The sequence below is a fragment of the Solanum lycopersicum genome, chromosome 6, assembly GCF_036512215.1.
Source record: "Solanum lycopersicum chromosome 6, SLM_r2.1".
In the NCBI taxonomy this organism is placed as follows: Eukaryota; Viridiplantae; Streptophyta; class Magnoliopsida; order Solanales; family Solanaceae; genus Solanum; species Solanum lycopersicum.
The window spans coordinates 46,749,086-46,762,399 of NC_090805.1; the positions used below are offsets into that span (position 1 = coordinate 46,749,086).

General features: G+C 31.3%; 2 protein-coding genes across 6 annotated transcripts; both read right to left on the minus strand.

The window, feature by feature from the left end:
* Window positions 1-334: 334 nt before the first annotated feature.
* On the minus strand, window positions 335-7,060 carry LOC101265739 (large ribosomal subunit protein uL22z). Of its 3 annotated transcripts, none has more exons than XM_069298807.1 (7): window positions 6,923-6,979; window positions 2,566-2,602; window positions 2,425-2,465; window positions 1,154-1,384; window positions 956-1,058; window positions 801-868; window positions 335-569 (listed from the first exon to the last, which is right to left on the minus strand). In XM_069298807.1, the coding sequence occupies exons 1-7, from the start codon at window positions 6,923-6,925 to the stop codon at window positions 525-527; spliced, it is 528 nt and encodes a 175-aa protein (XP_069154908.1). In that variant the 5' UTR covers window positions 6,926-6,979; the 3' UTR covers window positions 335-524. The 3 variants fall into 3 exon arrangements, with proteins under 3 accessions (XP_069154908.1, XP_004241536.1, XP_069154907.1); XM_004241488.5 differs by lacking the exon at window positions 6,923-6,979 and adding an exon at window positions 2,672-2,804; XM_069298806.1 differs by lacking the exons at window positions 335-569; window positions 801-868; window positions 956-1,058; ... (1 more) ...; window positions 2,425-2,465; window positions 2,566-2,602 and adding exons at window positions 4,922-5,198; window positions 5,388-5,455; window positions 5,543-5,645; ... (1 more) ...; window positions 6,674-6,714; window positions 6,816-6,852 and having other exon boundaries at window positions 6,923-7,060.
* A 3,046-nt stretch (window positions 7,061-10,106) lies between these two features.
* LOC101268113 (mitochondrial pyruvate carrier 1) lies at window positions 10,107-12,896 on the minus strand. 3 transcript variants are annotated; one of them, XM_010324218.4, is made up of 6 exons: window positions 12,583-12,819; window positions 12,090-12,189; window positions 11,656-11,769; window positions 11,500-11,554; window positions 10,868-11,003; window positions 10,107-10,631 (listed from the first exon to the last, which is right to left on the minus strand). In XM_010324218.4, the coding sequence occupies exons 3-6, from the start codon at window positions 11,746-11,748 to the stop codon at window positions 10,595-10,597; spliced, it is 321 nt and encodes a 106-aa protein (XP_010322520.1). In that variant the 5' UTR covers window positions 11,749-11,769; window positions 12,090-12,189; window positions 12,583-12,819; the 3' UTR covers window positions 10,107-10,594. The 3 variants fall into 3 exon arrangements, with proteins under 3 accessions (XP_010322520.1, XP_010322519.1, XP_004241545.1); XM_010324217.4 differs by having other exon boundaries at window positions 12,086-12,189; XM_004241497.5 differs by lacking the exon at window positions 12,090-12,189 and having other exon boundaries at window positions 12,583-12,896.
* Window positions 12,897-13,314: the final 418 nt, after the last annotated feature.

Genomic DNA, 13,314 nt, shown 5'->3' on the forward strand with positions numbered 1-13,314 from the left:
TAAATTAATACCAGGATTAATTATCCCATATCCGTTGAAAACGGGAACTTAATACCAGGATTAATTATCCCTTATCCGTAAAAAACGAGTCCATCTAGGTAAAGTAAACAAAAATTAACGAAAGAAACACACATAAAAATATAAATGAACTACCAACCATTTATCCTAGTCTTATCTTGTGTATTACTGATGTTTGCGTAAAGAACCTTCTAAAACACACTTATTTGATCCTCTAAATGATCAATCAAGTCAGCATCATCATAACCAGTTGAGTAAAAAGTCCAGCTTTCAGAATCAGAATACTATAAACATACTCTTCGAAAAAGCCAGAATATAGAAATCCAAAAATTTCCTCATAAACATGCTTCAAAAAGCACAACCCAATTTAAGCTCTGAAGTAGTAAAAATTACACAATAACACAAATTCCTATAAAGAAATGTTTGAAATAGCACTAAATTCTTCTGATACCAAGGCTATAGGTATTGAAATTATACTTTCAAAATTTAGGAATTCATTCCTTCCATCAAGAAGATGCCTTCGTCTTCCTGGGAGCCAATTGAGTCTCAGGCTGCATGAATAAAAAAATGTTTAGGATACTTGCAGAAGATATGATACTTGACACAACATAATGGCAGAAACAAAAAGATCTAAAGATGACTGACATAATGGAAGAATAAAAAAGAAGATCAAAAGATGAGTAATGAAAAAGCAAAGGCTACTGACATAGAGCAGACACCATGTATTGAAGTTATAATAAGAATTAACTAAGGAAGAGCGAGGAGACAGATAGAAACTATACCTCTTTCTTAACAGATTCTTCCTTTTCAGACAATACCAACTCGATATGGCACGGATGAGACATATAAGCTGCAGAAAGGTCAATAAGTTTAAATTTGTTATCCATATACTTAACTACAATAAGAACACCATCGAGGAAATAAGAGGAGCACTCACGATTGATTCTTCCATGAGCACGGTATGTACGGCGCCTCTGTTTCTGTGCTTGGTTTACTTGGATGTGAGTGATGTAAAGTGAATCCACATCCAAGCCTTTAACCTAAAATGAGGTGAAGCAACAACAAACTCATCTTTAGAGAAAAGCGAAAGCAAAGGACCAAGGGAAATAATATAATCCAACAAATTTGAACATACTTCAGCATTACTCTCAGCATTTTTGAGCAAATCCAGAATAAACTTTGCAGATTTGACAGGCCAACGTCCTTGTCCATTTGAGTGGCGATTCTTTGCCTGAGCAGTACGACCAACCCCGCGACAAAAGCGGGTGAAGGGGATGGCTTGTTTATGGGCAAGAACATCCTCCAAGTAGCTCTTTGCCTTGTTCAAAGGCATCTTCCTAAGGGCATGCGCTGTTTCTCTAGTATTCTAGAGATAGATAATAACACACATTTGAGCAAGGAAGGCACAAAAAGATTATGACCATCAGAAATTACAGAACTGTTAAATATCACACAACTGATATAGAACCTTTATATATCATAACAACGAGTGCAGAAGTGTACAGAAGAAGAATAATGGTCCTAGAAAACCAATTGTCACCAGAAGAGAATAAAAGAAGTCAAGGAAGAGTTTTGTGCTATCAGTGCTTGATTGAGATAGTGAACTCCTTGTAGTTTATTCTATTTTTGCTAAATATTATAAATGATAGTGATAACTAGTCAGAGCAACAAAGAGCACAAAAGAATACTGACACACAGTGTTCTCAGAGTCAAAGTCTACAAATTAATGCAGTGCCCTGATGAAATTATTAACTCAGAGTGGTCTGTGGAACTCCAACTTCTTTAATTAAAAGAGCCTCTAACTTAATAGGCAAGAAAAAATCTCAGAGCTTAGATGTCTAAAGTGCACGCAATCTCAACAGTCCAGAGAACAACCAAGAACAGAAGAAAAAATAGTGCATTTACACTTTCACTTGGTAAGTAGATGCCTCAAATACAGCTATTGACATCAACATTCAATTTGCACAGTACCACCCTCTTCTGTCATACACTAATTGAAACAGAATTGAAAACGGCCACCATGCTTATCACAAGTACTTTAGCTGAAGAGCCAGCTTAAACCACAGAATTATAAAAGCATATGGAACTGTCAAAAATTGTTTAACCACTACTCAATAGATGCATACATTTAATGAAACAAGGCAAGTCATTTTTTATGGGCAACACAAAAAACAAGCTTGCTAAATCCAGAATAAGGGAAACCACTAAATGGCTAATACAAACAAATGAATTTCAATTTATCTTGATTATAACACAGTAACAACTACGAACAATATGCAAATGCGAGAAAAAAAAATGAAAATATTGAACCTCGCAACGAAACAACAAAAATAACAGACACGAATAGCTTGCAAAGCAGCAAATCACATAAGATCAAAATTTAACATAAAAATATATATCACACACCTTGAAATGAGCTCTGAGATCCGAACCCCTAGCTTTGCAAGCTGATACAAGAACATTAAAAAAATTAAAACAAAACCAACATATATAAACACTCTCAAATAATGCTAAAAAGATAAAATGTGTATCGTATTGAGTACTCACATTTGGTTGGGTTCTCCGGTTCATTCGAATACTTCACCTACATAAAAACAAACGAATTAACACAGAAATCAATCGGAGAATTAGAAGGTTTAACAGAATAACTAACCATGGCCGCCGGTGATGCTGCTGTTCCCCTGCAGCTGCTGATAGAAGATGTCTGCTTCGGTTCTAGGGCTTTCGTGTTAATTGAAATATATTCTGGTTATAGAAGTGTTTAAAAATTAATTGGGCTATGTTCATTTGAGCCCTTAACTTGTGTTGGGCTTTTTTTTTTTACTTTCATGAGAAGAGCCCATTTGAATGATCTCTAAACTTATAGTCAAGTTTCTCGTAATAATTCATGCAAATTACATAAATCTTATAGTTTTAATATGAAATTACAATTTATTTCTAATAAGTTTCTAATTATATTATCCCTTCAAAATTAAAAAAAAAACAGATACAATAATTGAAGCTCGAATACATTAATATGTAGCTCAGATATGTTAAATATTGTGTTAGATACATTAATATGTAGCTCGGATACATTCATCACTAGCTAGGATACATAATATGTAGCCAAAATACATTAAATACTGGCTCGGATACATTAAAAGCTAGCTCAAATACATTAACTTTTCACTCTGATACACTAAATATGCAGTTTGGATACACTAAAGTGATAAGAGGTTTTGAAAAGTAATAGGGGATAATAGAAATAAGTGAAACAAAATGTGTGTATTTCTGTAATTTGTCCAAATGATCTTCTCTCCGATCGTCGTCCACAATAGACTTGACACAAGAATTAAAAAACACTAAATGGTAGAGATAATTTTAGCAAATCATTCTTATTAAATATAAATTATCTAAATATTGAGTATCAATTGTTGTGTGTTTCAAATTTATTGTAATTCAAATGAAGTTTAATGCTTGGAAAAGAGCCTATTAAAATCATAAAATAAATAATTCCAGCAATTCCTATAAACATAAAATTCCACGGAGAAAAATAAAGGATCATTTAATAGTTATTGTTGCAAGTTTGAGGAAGTGGACCCTGAAATTTGAATATAAAGAGTGAATTTAATGTTGTTAACAAAACGTACAAACGTAGCAAGGTTGAAGATTGGTGCATAATTCAAATTTCATGAAATTATCCTTAATTTTAAACATATAATAGCTAAATTTCAAATTCAGATATTGATGTTTGAAGTATGGCCTTGATAAGATAAATTTTTGACACAAATTATAAAAAATTATTTGCACAAATAATATGCTAGAATTTCGAGTAAAATTCATGACTTCAATAGTTGTCTCATAAATATGAAAATCTATAATTTATGAAAGCTATCAAAACTTCCTCAAACATGAATTGAACGAGTAGGACTGTTTGGAGGAGCTGGTTTTGGGGTTTGGAGAGGAACAAGTACTACTTGGTGTATCATATTATACTATATTATACAATACTTGAATAGATTATATTATTTTTCATCTTTACATAACATCACATTAATATTTTGAAATAATAAATATATATGTTAAAAAAAAAGGTATGGGATAGGAGTTATTATGGAAAATAGAGAAAAGTAAAATAGGACAATTAGATAAGAAGCAAATACAAAAATAAAAATAAAAACGTAACAATACCATCATGCCAAGTTGGTTATTACATAAAATGTGACTTATTACCATTATGTTATAATGAATTTACCGATATGGTATACTACAAATAAAGTTTAAATAACAATCAAAATAAATATTATATTTAAACTAACACACCATACAATACTACAAATAACAACCATCCAAACAAGCTGTAAGTTTCAACATGTTGACGCAGAAAAAGAAGAGTCAATAGGTTAAACTAATTTCAAACAACTCAGCCTACTTTTCTAGGATGAATGTGATTTACTAGTGCTTTTATACTTGATAGTTTTTTTTTAAAAAAAACAGGTCGATGCGCTAAGCTACTGACAGAGTGTTTGCCTGTAGTCCTTTTGTGTTTTGTATTGTCAAAATATCTCAAGCAAATGGGTTTTGTATATTATTTCGATATATCCTTTTTAGTGTTGATTCTTACTCGAGTATGAAAGTTTCATTTTAGGGAAGGATGACGTACACATACTATAATAACTTTTGCGATGGTTGTACATGCTAAAAATACTATATCACCTTGTTGACATGCTCCCACAGTACTGAAGTTAGACTTGAAGCTTTTGTAAGAAATTAAGTTCAATGGACTCCCCAAAGCCACTAAACCGCTCTCTTCCACCCGATTTGAACTGAACCTCGTTCTAGTGATATTTTCTCCCTTTTGAGGACATACTTAAACCCTGAAAATTTTTTGTGCATTCCCCAATCCCCACTGTAAAAATCAGAATACTACTAACATCCCAATTCATTCTTAGAAAAAGCAAGACCATAGAAATCCAAAATTCCCTCATACACATGCTCAAAAAGCACAAGCCAATTTAAGCTCCGAAATAGTAAAATTACACAAAAAACACTAAATTCTATGAAGAAATGTTTGAAATAGCACTAAATTCTTCCGATACAAAGGCTAAAGGAATATTGAAATTATACTTCCAAAATTTCGGGATTCCTTTCTCTGCTCAGGAAGATGCCTTTGTCTTCCTGGGGGCTAACTGAGTTTCAGGCTGCATGAATAAAAAAAAAAAAGGATAATTACAAAAGAATATATACCTGAAGACAACATAATGGCATGAAACAAAAAGATCTAAAGATGACTGATGAGCAGCAAAGGCAACCGTTATAAAGTAGGCACCATGTACTCAAGTTATGAGAGTCAACTATGAGGAAGAACAAGAGACAGATAGAAACTATACCTCTTTCTTAACAGATTCTTCCTTCTCAGACAATACCAGCTCGATATGGCAAGGATGTGACATATAAGCTGCAGAAAGGTCAATAAGTTTAAATTTGTTATGCATATACTTAACTACAATAAGAACACCATCGAGGAGATAAGAGGAGCACTCACGATTGATTCTTCCATGAGCACGGTATGTACGGCGCCTCTGTTTCTGTGCTTGGTTTACTTGGATGTGAGTAATGTAAAGTGAATCCACATCCAAGCCTTTAACCTAAAATGAGGTGAAAACAACAACAAACTCATCTTTAGAGAAAAGCGAAAGCAAAGGACCAAGGGAAATAATATAATCCAACAAATTTGAACATACTTCAGCATTACTCTCAGCATTTTTTAGCAAATCGAGGATAAACTTTGCAGATTTGACAGGCCAACGTCCTTGTCCATTTGAGTGGCGATTCTTCGCCTGAGCAGTGCGACCAACCCCACGACAAAAGCGGGTGAAGGGGATGGCTTGTTTGTGGGCAAGAACATCCTCCAAATAGCTCTTTGCCTTGTTCAAAGGCATCTTCCTAAGGGCATGCGCTGTTTCTCTAGTATTCTAGAGATAGATAATAAGTACACGTTTCAGTAAGTAAGACATGCAAAGATTGGAATGACCATCAGAAATTACAGAACTGTTAGATATCACTCACTGATACAGAACTACTATGTATCATTCCAACTGATGAAGAAGTGTATTGTCACCAGAAGAATCGAAGTTCTAAATAAAATAAATCGAGGCAGAGTTTTGTGCTATCAGTGATTGATTGAAATAGTGAAACTCCTAGCATTCTATTTTATTTTTGCAAGAATATTATACAATGGTAGTGATAAATAATCAGAGCCACTGAACAGCGTCAAACACAATAACAGAAAACAAAAAAAATGCATCTACCCTATTTTTGTGAACAAACTTGGGTACATCTTCCAACACATCTAATTGACATCATTCAAATTTCTTTCATACACTAATCCGAAACAGAAACGACCCACTGTTATTTGCCAACAAACAGAGCCGACATATGCTTATCACAAGTATTTTCAGCTGAAATCAACAACTTAACTCATATCAACTGTCAAAAAATGTTCATCTATTACTTAATTGATGGATACATTTACTTGAACAAGGCAAGTCATTTTACTGGAATATAATCACCAAAAGTTGAACTTGCTGAAAACATAAATGAAGTTCGATTTATCTATTGCAAAGCAAAAATCACATTAAAATCAAAATTTAACATAAAAACACATATCACACACCTTAAAATGAGCTCTGAGATACGAACCCCTAGCTTTGCAAGCTGATACAAGAGCATTAAACAGTTAAATAAAAACCAACGAATATAAACACTCTTAAATAATGCTTGTAACAGAAAATGTATGTATCGTATTGAGTACTCACATTTGGTTGGGTTCTCTGGTTCATTCGAATACTTCACCTACATAAAAACAAAAAGGATTAACACAGAACTCAATCGGAGAATCCGACGGTTTAACACTCTAACTAACCATGGCTGCCGGTGATGCTGCTGTTCCCCTGCAGCTGCTGATAGAAGGTGTCTGCTTGGGTGTTAGGGTTTTCGTGTTGTATTAAAATATATTCTGGTTATAACAGTGCTGGGCCTTTTCGAAGTATTTGGGCCTTTGATTGAGTTGGGCTGTTCTCTTAAAAGAATGGGAATTATGAGATGAACCTATTTAATGCTTGACTCGAAGTCTATGAGAGATTCAGGAGCTTTTGACGAAACTAATAAGGAGGAAATGACATATATATATATACAAACTTATAGTTACAATTAGAAAGAAATAGCTCAACATTAATTAATATTTAATAGACATGCAACTTTCACATATCGCAAAAAAAAAATTCATATTTGTATGCTATAGCAAAGTTTGCATAATTGCGCTCCATAACAAACATAGAAACTGTATAATTTGCTATACATATACAGTTGAAGTTAATTGTATAAAACGAAGTATATAAAACAAGAAAGAGAAAGACATTTGGGCAGAGAACTATATAAAAACGAATTGTATTATTATAACTGTATAGAACAATTATATACAATTCAAATTTGTATAAAATGAGAAAGAGAGAAAGACAAAAGAGACTTGACAAGAAATATACAATTGAATTGAATTATATAAAACGTTACAATTATATATATAGATAAACTAATAAGGAGGAAATGACATAGATATATTTATACAACTTATAGTTACAATTAGCAATAAATCAAAATGGCCCAAATTAATTAATGATATTTTTATAGTTTTTTTTTCTTGTATAACTAAAATCACTCAAAAACAAAAATAAGGAAAACATACAAAATTATATATACAATAAGTAACTGCTTACAAACGTAAATTATGTACTTTCATATATTTTTTATTTGTTTTTTGATAATAAAAAATTTAATTGTATACTTGATGATATGTAGAAGAATGGTGTATTCATTCACTTAGTATTACTATACATTTATAGTTATGTTATCTAAACCAATATATACATATTAAAAAATTAAACACTTTATGTATTCATTCACTCATAGTATATATACACTGCATTGAATTTTTTTTTTAATCAGGAGGATCATGTATGCATATCCGTATATTTATTCTCTTAAAAAAATTATACATTCCAGATTCTTCCTTCAAAAAATGAGGATTGTTCATGAAATATAAATTGCTCAATGGAAAACACACAAATTGAATCGGATAACAAGAAGAACTTACATGACTATAAAATTCATAATTATGGATGGAGAATCCACAAAATTAGAATCAGAATCCTCAATTTTATGAATAATCTTAGGATGAGTTTCTTAAACATGACAATTAATACCCACAATTAATTACTATTACCTAAATTAGATATAACCTTCAATTTCAAATTAAAACATTAAAAAAAAATCGAACGACAATATAAGAGGGGTAAAACATAGGCTAACAAGTAGAGAAATTGATGGGTAAATATCAACAAACCATCAAGAATTTGAAAGAGAAAGAGAAAAAATATACTATAAATGAATATTTTTATAGAATTCAATATGTAAAACTAATAAATAAGAAAGCAAATCATCTTTTATTCAAAGTAATAAAGAATATAATTAATAAAAAAACATGATTTACAAGAATACGTGTATGTACGAAATATAAGAGAAAAAAATGGAGAACACTTCTCAATAAAAAAGGAGATCATGCTACCACCTTTTAAAATTATTAATTTAATTAAAAAAAACTTCTCAATATGTGGGATACTAATTGCAAAATTTGTTATGAAAAAACTTTTTTTTGTCAATAAAATAAAAAGGGGCTATATATTGCCAATTAGTAAAATGGGATGTCATGCTTTGCCAATATTTTTAACTAAGGAGGTCATTATTTAAACTAATTTATCAAAAAAATATGTTTTTATTTTTTTATAAAACTAGTATAAACATATTTTTTGATAACGTTATGGGGTATTTTTATTTTAAAAATTCAACGGACAAAAAGTGACGGGGCTAACAAAGTTAAATAAATAAACATACTCATGAGTAACGCTTACGTTTTTGGGTAAAACGATATTCTTAGTAAAAATCAATTATTTGTCACCCCAATGAAATACGCAGTGTCGTTTTTATCAATTGTAAGTTTTAATTAATACATTTATAATATAGTTTGATACAAATTACATAGAACAATTTATTATTCACATATAATATAAGTTTTATTGATGAATAATACATTTATCACACATAAAAATACACTTATAATACAATGGATCAATTTCTTACAAAACAAACATAATATATTTGTTAAAACAATTATAATATATATTTATTGCATACATAATTTACTTTTAATACATCTTGCAGATTTATCATAATATTATTATAAATGATAGTAACAAGTAGAAAATATCGCTAAGATCAATGATTATTTATTAAATGTATTATTTCAAGTGATTTTTCCTAAAAAGAAATAGGATATGAGATAAAAATTAGTATTATAAAAAATAGAGAAAAAAGATAAAATAGGATTATTAAATAACAATACCATCCAAACAAGCGGTAAGTTTCAACATTAACAAATTCCATATACTCCGGACTCAGCCTCCTTCTCTGGGATGAATGCGCATTGGCCATTTGCTACTTGCTAGTGCTTTTGGTACTTTATGAATGTTTTTTTTTTTTTTTAAAAAAAAAACTCGATATTCTAAGCTTTTATTATGCGCAGGGTATAGAAAAAGGCTAGACCATAAAAATCTATTGTATCAGTCTTGCCTAATAATTCAATTTCTACTTTTTACTTTGCAAATTTACCCCTTTATCAATTACTCTCTCTGTCCGGTGTTATTTGTCATGGTTTTATTTTTTAAAGTCAAATTATAAAAACTTTGATTTAACAATTTAAGATGTACTTTTTTATCATATTAATATGCAAAAAATTGTAATTTATAGTACTTTTTATATAGTTTTAGAATATCTAATTTTTTTTTGTTTAAAACATCGAATTAATATAATCTAATTTACCTTTGAAAATTAGTCAAATTAACTTTCGATAAGCGCAACATGACAAACAATTCCGAACGGAGGGAGTAATATAAAGAGCAGGATATAGGTTCTTGTAATCGTTGTTACGCCTCTGAATATTTATTCTCTCTTTGTAAAATTGGTCAGGAAAAGACTTCCTACTCGTGAATAATCAATTTTTCAAGTAAATTTTCACCACTTAAACATCACTTGATGAACTTTTGTGTTGCTTTTGATGAATACAAGAAAAAAAAAGGCTCCATCAAGGTGTTACAATGTTAACAATCAATTTTAACTGCAAAACTAAACAGAAGCATACAACATCCAGAAAGCAAGACGATAACGAATATGTGCCATTGAACAATGATAGGAGCAAACTGTAACATTAATGTTTAACTCAAGCTAATCATAGTTGAATTGTTAAATTTCAAGAATAATGTGATTTTCCTTCACCTCTTTTTATCCTGGTGCTCCATTATCAGATAGGAGACATTGGAGCTATCATCAGTCAGCCACTTTGCATCATTCCATTCATTTGAGACTCTTGTACAACCGATGTAACACAGATAACCAACTCTTTTGCAGTATGATACAACTATCTTTTTGTTCTTTTTTCTTTTTTGGTTGTCGAAATGATGGATGATGAGAAGAACAGAGCTTAAAGTCATGAAGAAACGCTCTCTTCCTTCTGAGACAAGTACCTAAAGGAAAACGCAGCACGAAGATCAGATTTTGTTTTTCGCTAAAACAAGGTGATTGATGAAAGGGAAAGGAAAGTTGATTCAGACTGATCTACATAAAAGGCACTCAAAACTTTGGTTAAATGCTTAATCTGTGAGCGGAACTTGCTAGTAACTACAGCTGAGTTGTTCAAACATTGTTGTTTCTATTTAATGTTACTATGGATAATTATGCACTCGTGAACTAAGACACATACCGCTGATGCTTTAGCCAACGTGAGAGTTGATAGAGCTGCACTGACTCATTTGAAGCATGGCAAGCCAGAAGAAGATAATTGCGAGGACGTACCATCCATGCAAATCTCATACATAATAGTGAATATACACATAGCACTGCAGCCAAAGAAACAAAAGCAAGAAAATTCAATAAATGGTCTAAAACTGAGACAATCATTTTATGCAGGATCAAAAGTAAAGCACACCAGAACGCGTTGATGTACCAAAAACTTATGTTTTGAGCAGTGACAGATCCAAAATTTAAACTCTGAAAGTTCTAGCGAAGTTAAAAATGCAGGTTCTGAAATATAAATTCAATCCTATGTATACTTTTTTTCCACATATTTACATAAGGCTCTAGTCTAAAGCCATAGGTTTGGCCAAACCATAGCTTATATTGGATCCACCATTGTTTGTACAAGAGACATTCTTCCTTCTTTTTTTCCACGTATATACATGAGGTTCGAGTCCAAAGCAGAGTTTTTGGCCAGACTAACAGCTTATACTGGATCCACCATTGTTTCTGCGAGATTCTTTTGCATTCAAAAGAAGGATACATTGACTATTGTTCGAGTAGCTTGGACTAAAAATGTAAAGACTACTACTATTTCACCTGAAGTCATATTGCCAGATATTGCATCAGGGGGCTTCTGTGAATCCATCACTCCCTTGCAAATTAATCAATTCAAGTAAATTTCAGAGACTTCAGTATTAGATAAAAAAACAGAAATAATTTACCGAAAACGAACATCAAAGGTTAGGAACATACAGAAATGACAAAGCCCCAGTTGGCCATAGGACCCCAAAAGTGAGTTGTTTTAGGGCCAACAGGACTGTTCAAGAATGCCCGGAAGTAACTCATGATTTTGTAATTCAATTGCCTCTGCATAAATTGAAGCAAACTTCAAACACTAACACAAACTATATTAATTTATAAATCACATTTAAAATCAATCCTAAATTCCTAATCATTTTCCAATTTACTGATAAACAAACAGGGAACTTGCTCATTTCCAATAAAATAAGATTTATTTCCTTCCATGTGAAAAAATTGAATCTTTTCACTTAATAAACAAACCTTTTTCCTATAGTTCTCTTGAGATACCTCAAAGTAAAAACAACAAATCAAATTTCCATTTTCTCTTCCATTCATTACAACAATAAAGAATCAAATTATCACGATCTTTATTCCTTTTTACCTACATCTTCCTCTATCAACTCCAATGCTCACACCCCAATCAAAGGACGTGACCTAGTGGTTAGTAAAGTGGGTTGAGAACCCTAACGTTTCAGGTTCAAATTCCTGCATAAACAAAAATAATAGGTGATTTCTTATCATCTATCCTAACTTTTCACAGTTCAAATTCCCATATAAACAAAAGTAATAGGTGATTTCTTTTCATCTGTCCTAACGTTTCAGGTTCAAATTCTAGCGGAAAAAAAAATCTTTTCATCTGTCATAACAATACATCTGTTCTAGTTTTGATTAACAAAGCTACCTACCTGATGTTTTAATATTTCAAGTTCAAATTCTGGTAAAAACAATACATCTATTCTAGTTTTGATTAACAAAGCTATCTGATGTTTAGCAACCGATAAGTATCTCGAGAAATTAATGGATACCCGAACATCAATGATATCATCAGAAAGGAACAAAAACCAGTCTATAGCTACTAATGTTACAACAGGACCTTACCTCGAATACTGCGCAGAAAAAAGCTTCTGCGATTGTTGATGAAATTGGGGAAATGCAAAATTAAAATTTCAATTTCTCTTTTATGAGAAGTGTTGAAATAAATGTGGATACTTTGTTGTTTTTCCAGAAAAGGAATTGTGCCATTAATAGTAGCAGCAGCTAGGGCTCATTATGAAAGTGGTTTAGTTACGTGAACGAATGGAAAATTTATTGTGATTTTGAGTTGTTTCATCACTTAGAAATTTCACACTTCAATAATCTCGTGTAGATATACTTGAGACCCCATCCTATGCAATGCCACCTATGCACAAGTCATTTTTTTTTTTTGATAAAAATTAAATTTATAGGATTACATGTATATTTACAATATTAAATTATACTCTTTTCGTCTAATAATACTTATTCACTATACTAAAATAGATGTCTAACAATACTTGTTAATTTTATGAAATTCATAAATAATTTTATATTTAATTCGTAATTTACATTATAGTCATTTTTATATTATATTCAAATGGTGATATAATAAAATTACCTTCTATTTATAAATTTATAAGAGATGTGTCAAGTTAATATATTGTTGGAAAGGGAAGTATAATTTCTTATTACTCTAAATTGAATTATTACTAGTAAGGTGAGAGTGGATTTCCCCCGACTCCTCATTTGACTGACTACTTTAATCTGCTTTGAATGATCCTATCACTTTTCGAAATAGTTTTTGGGAAGACGTCT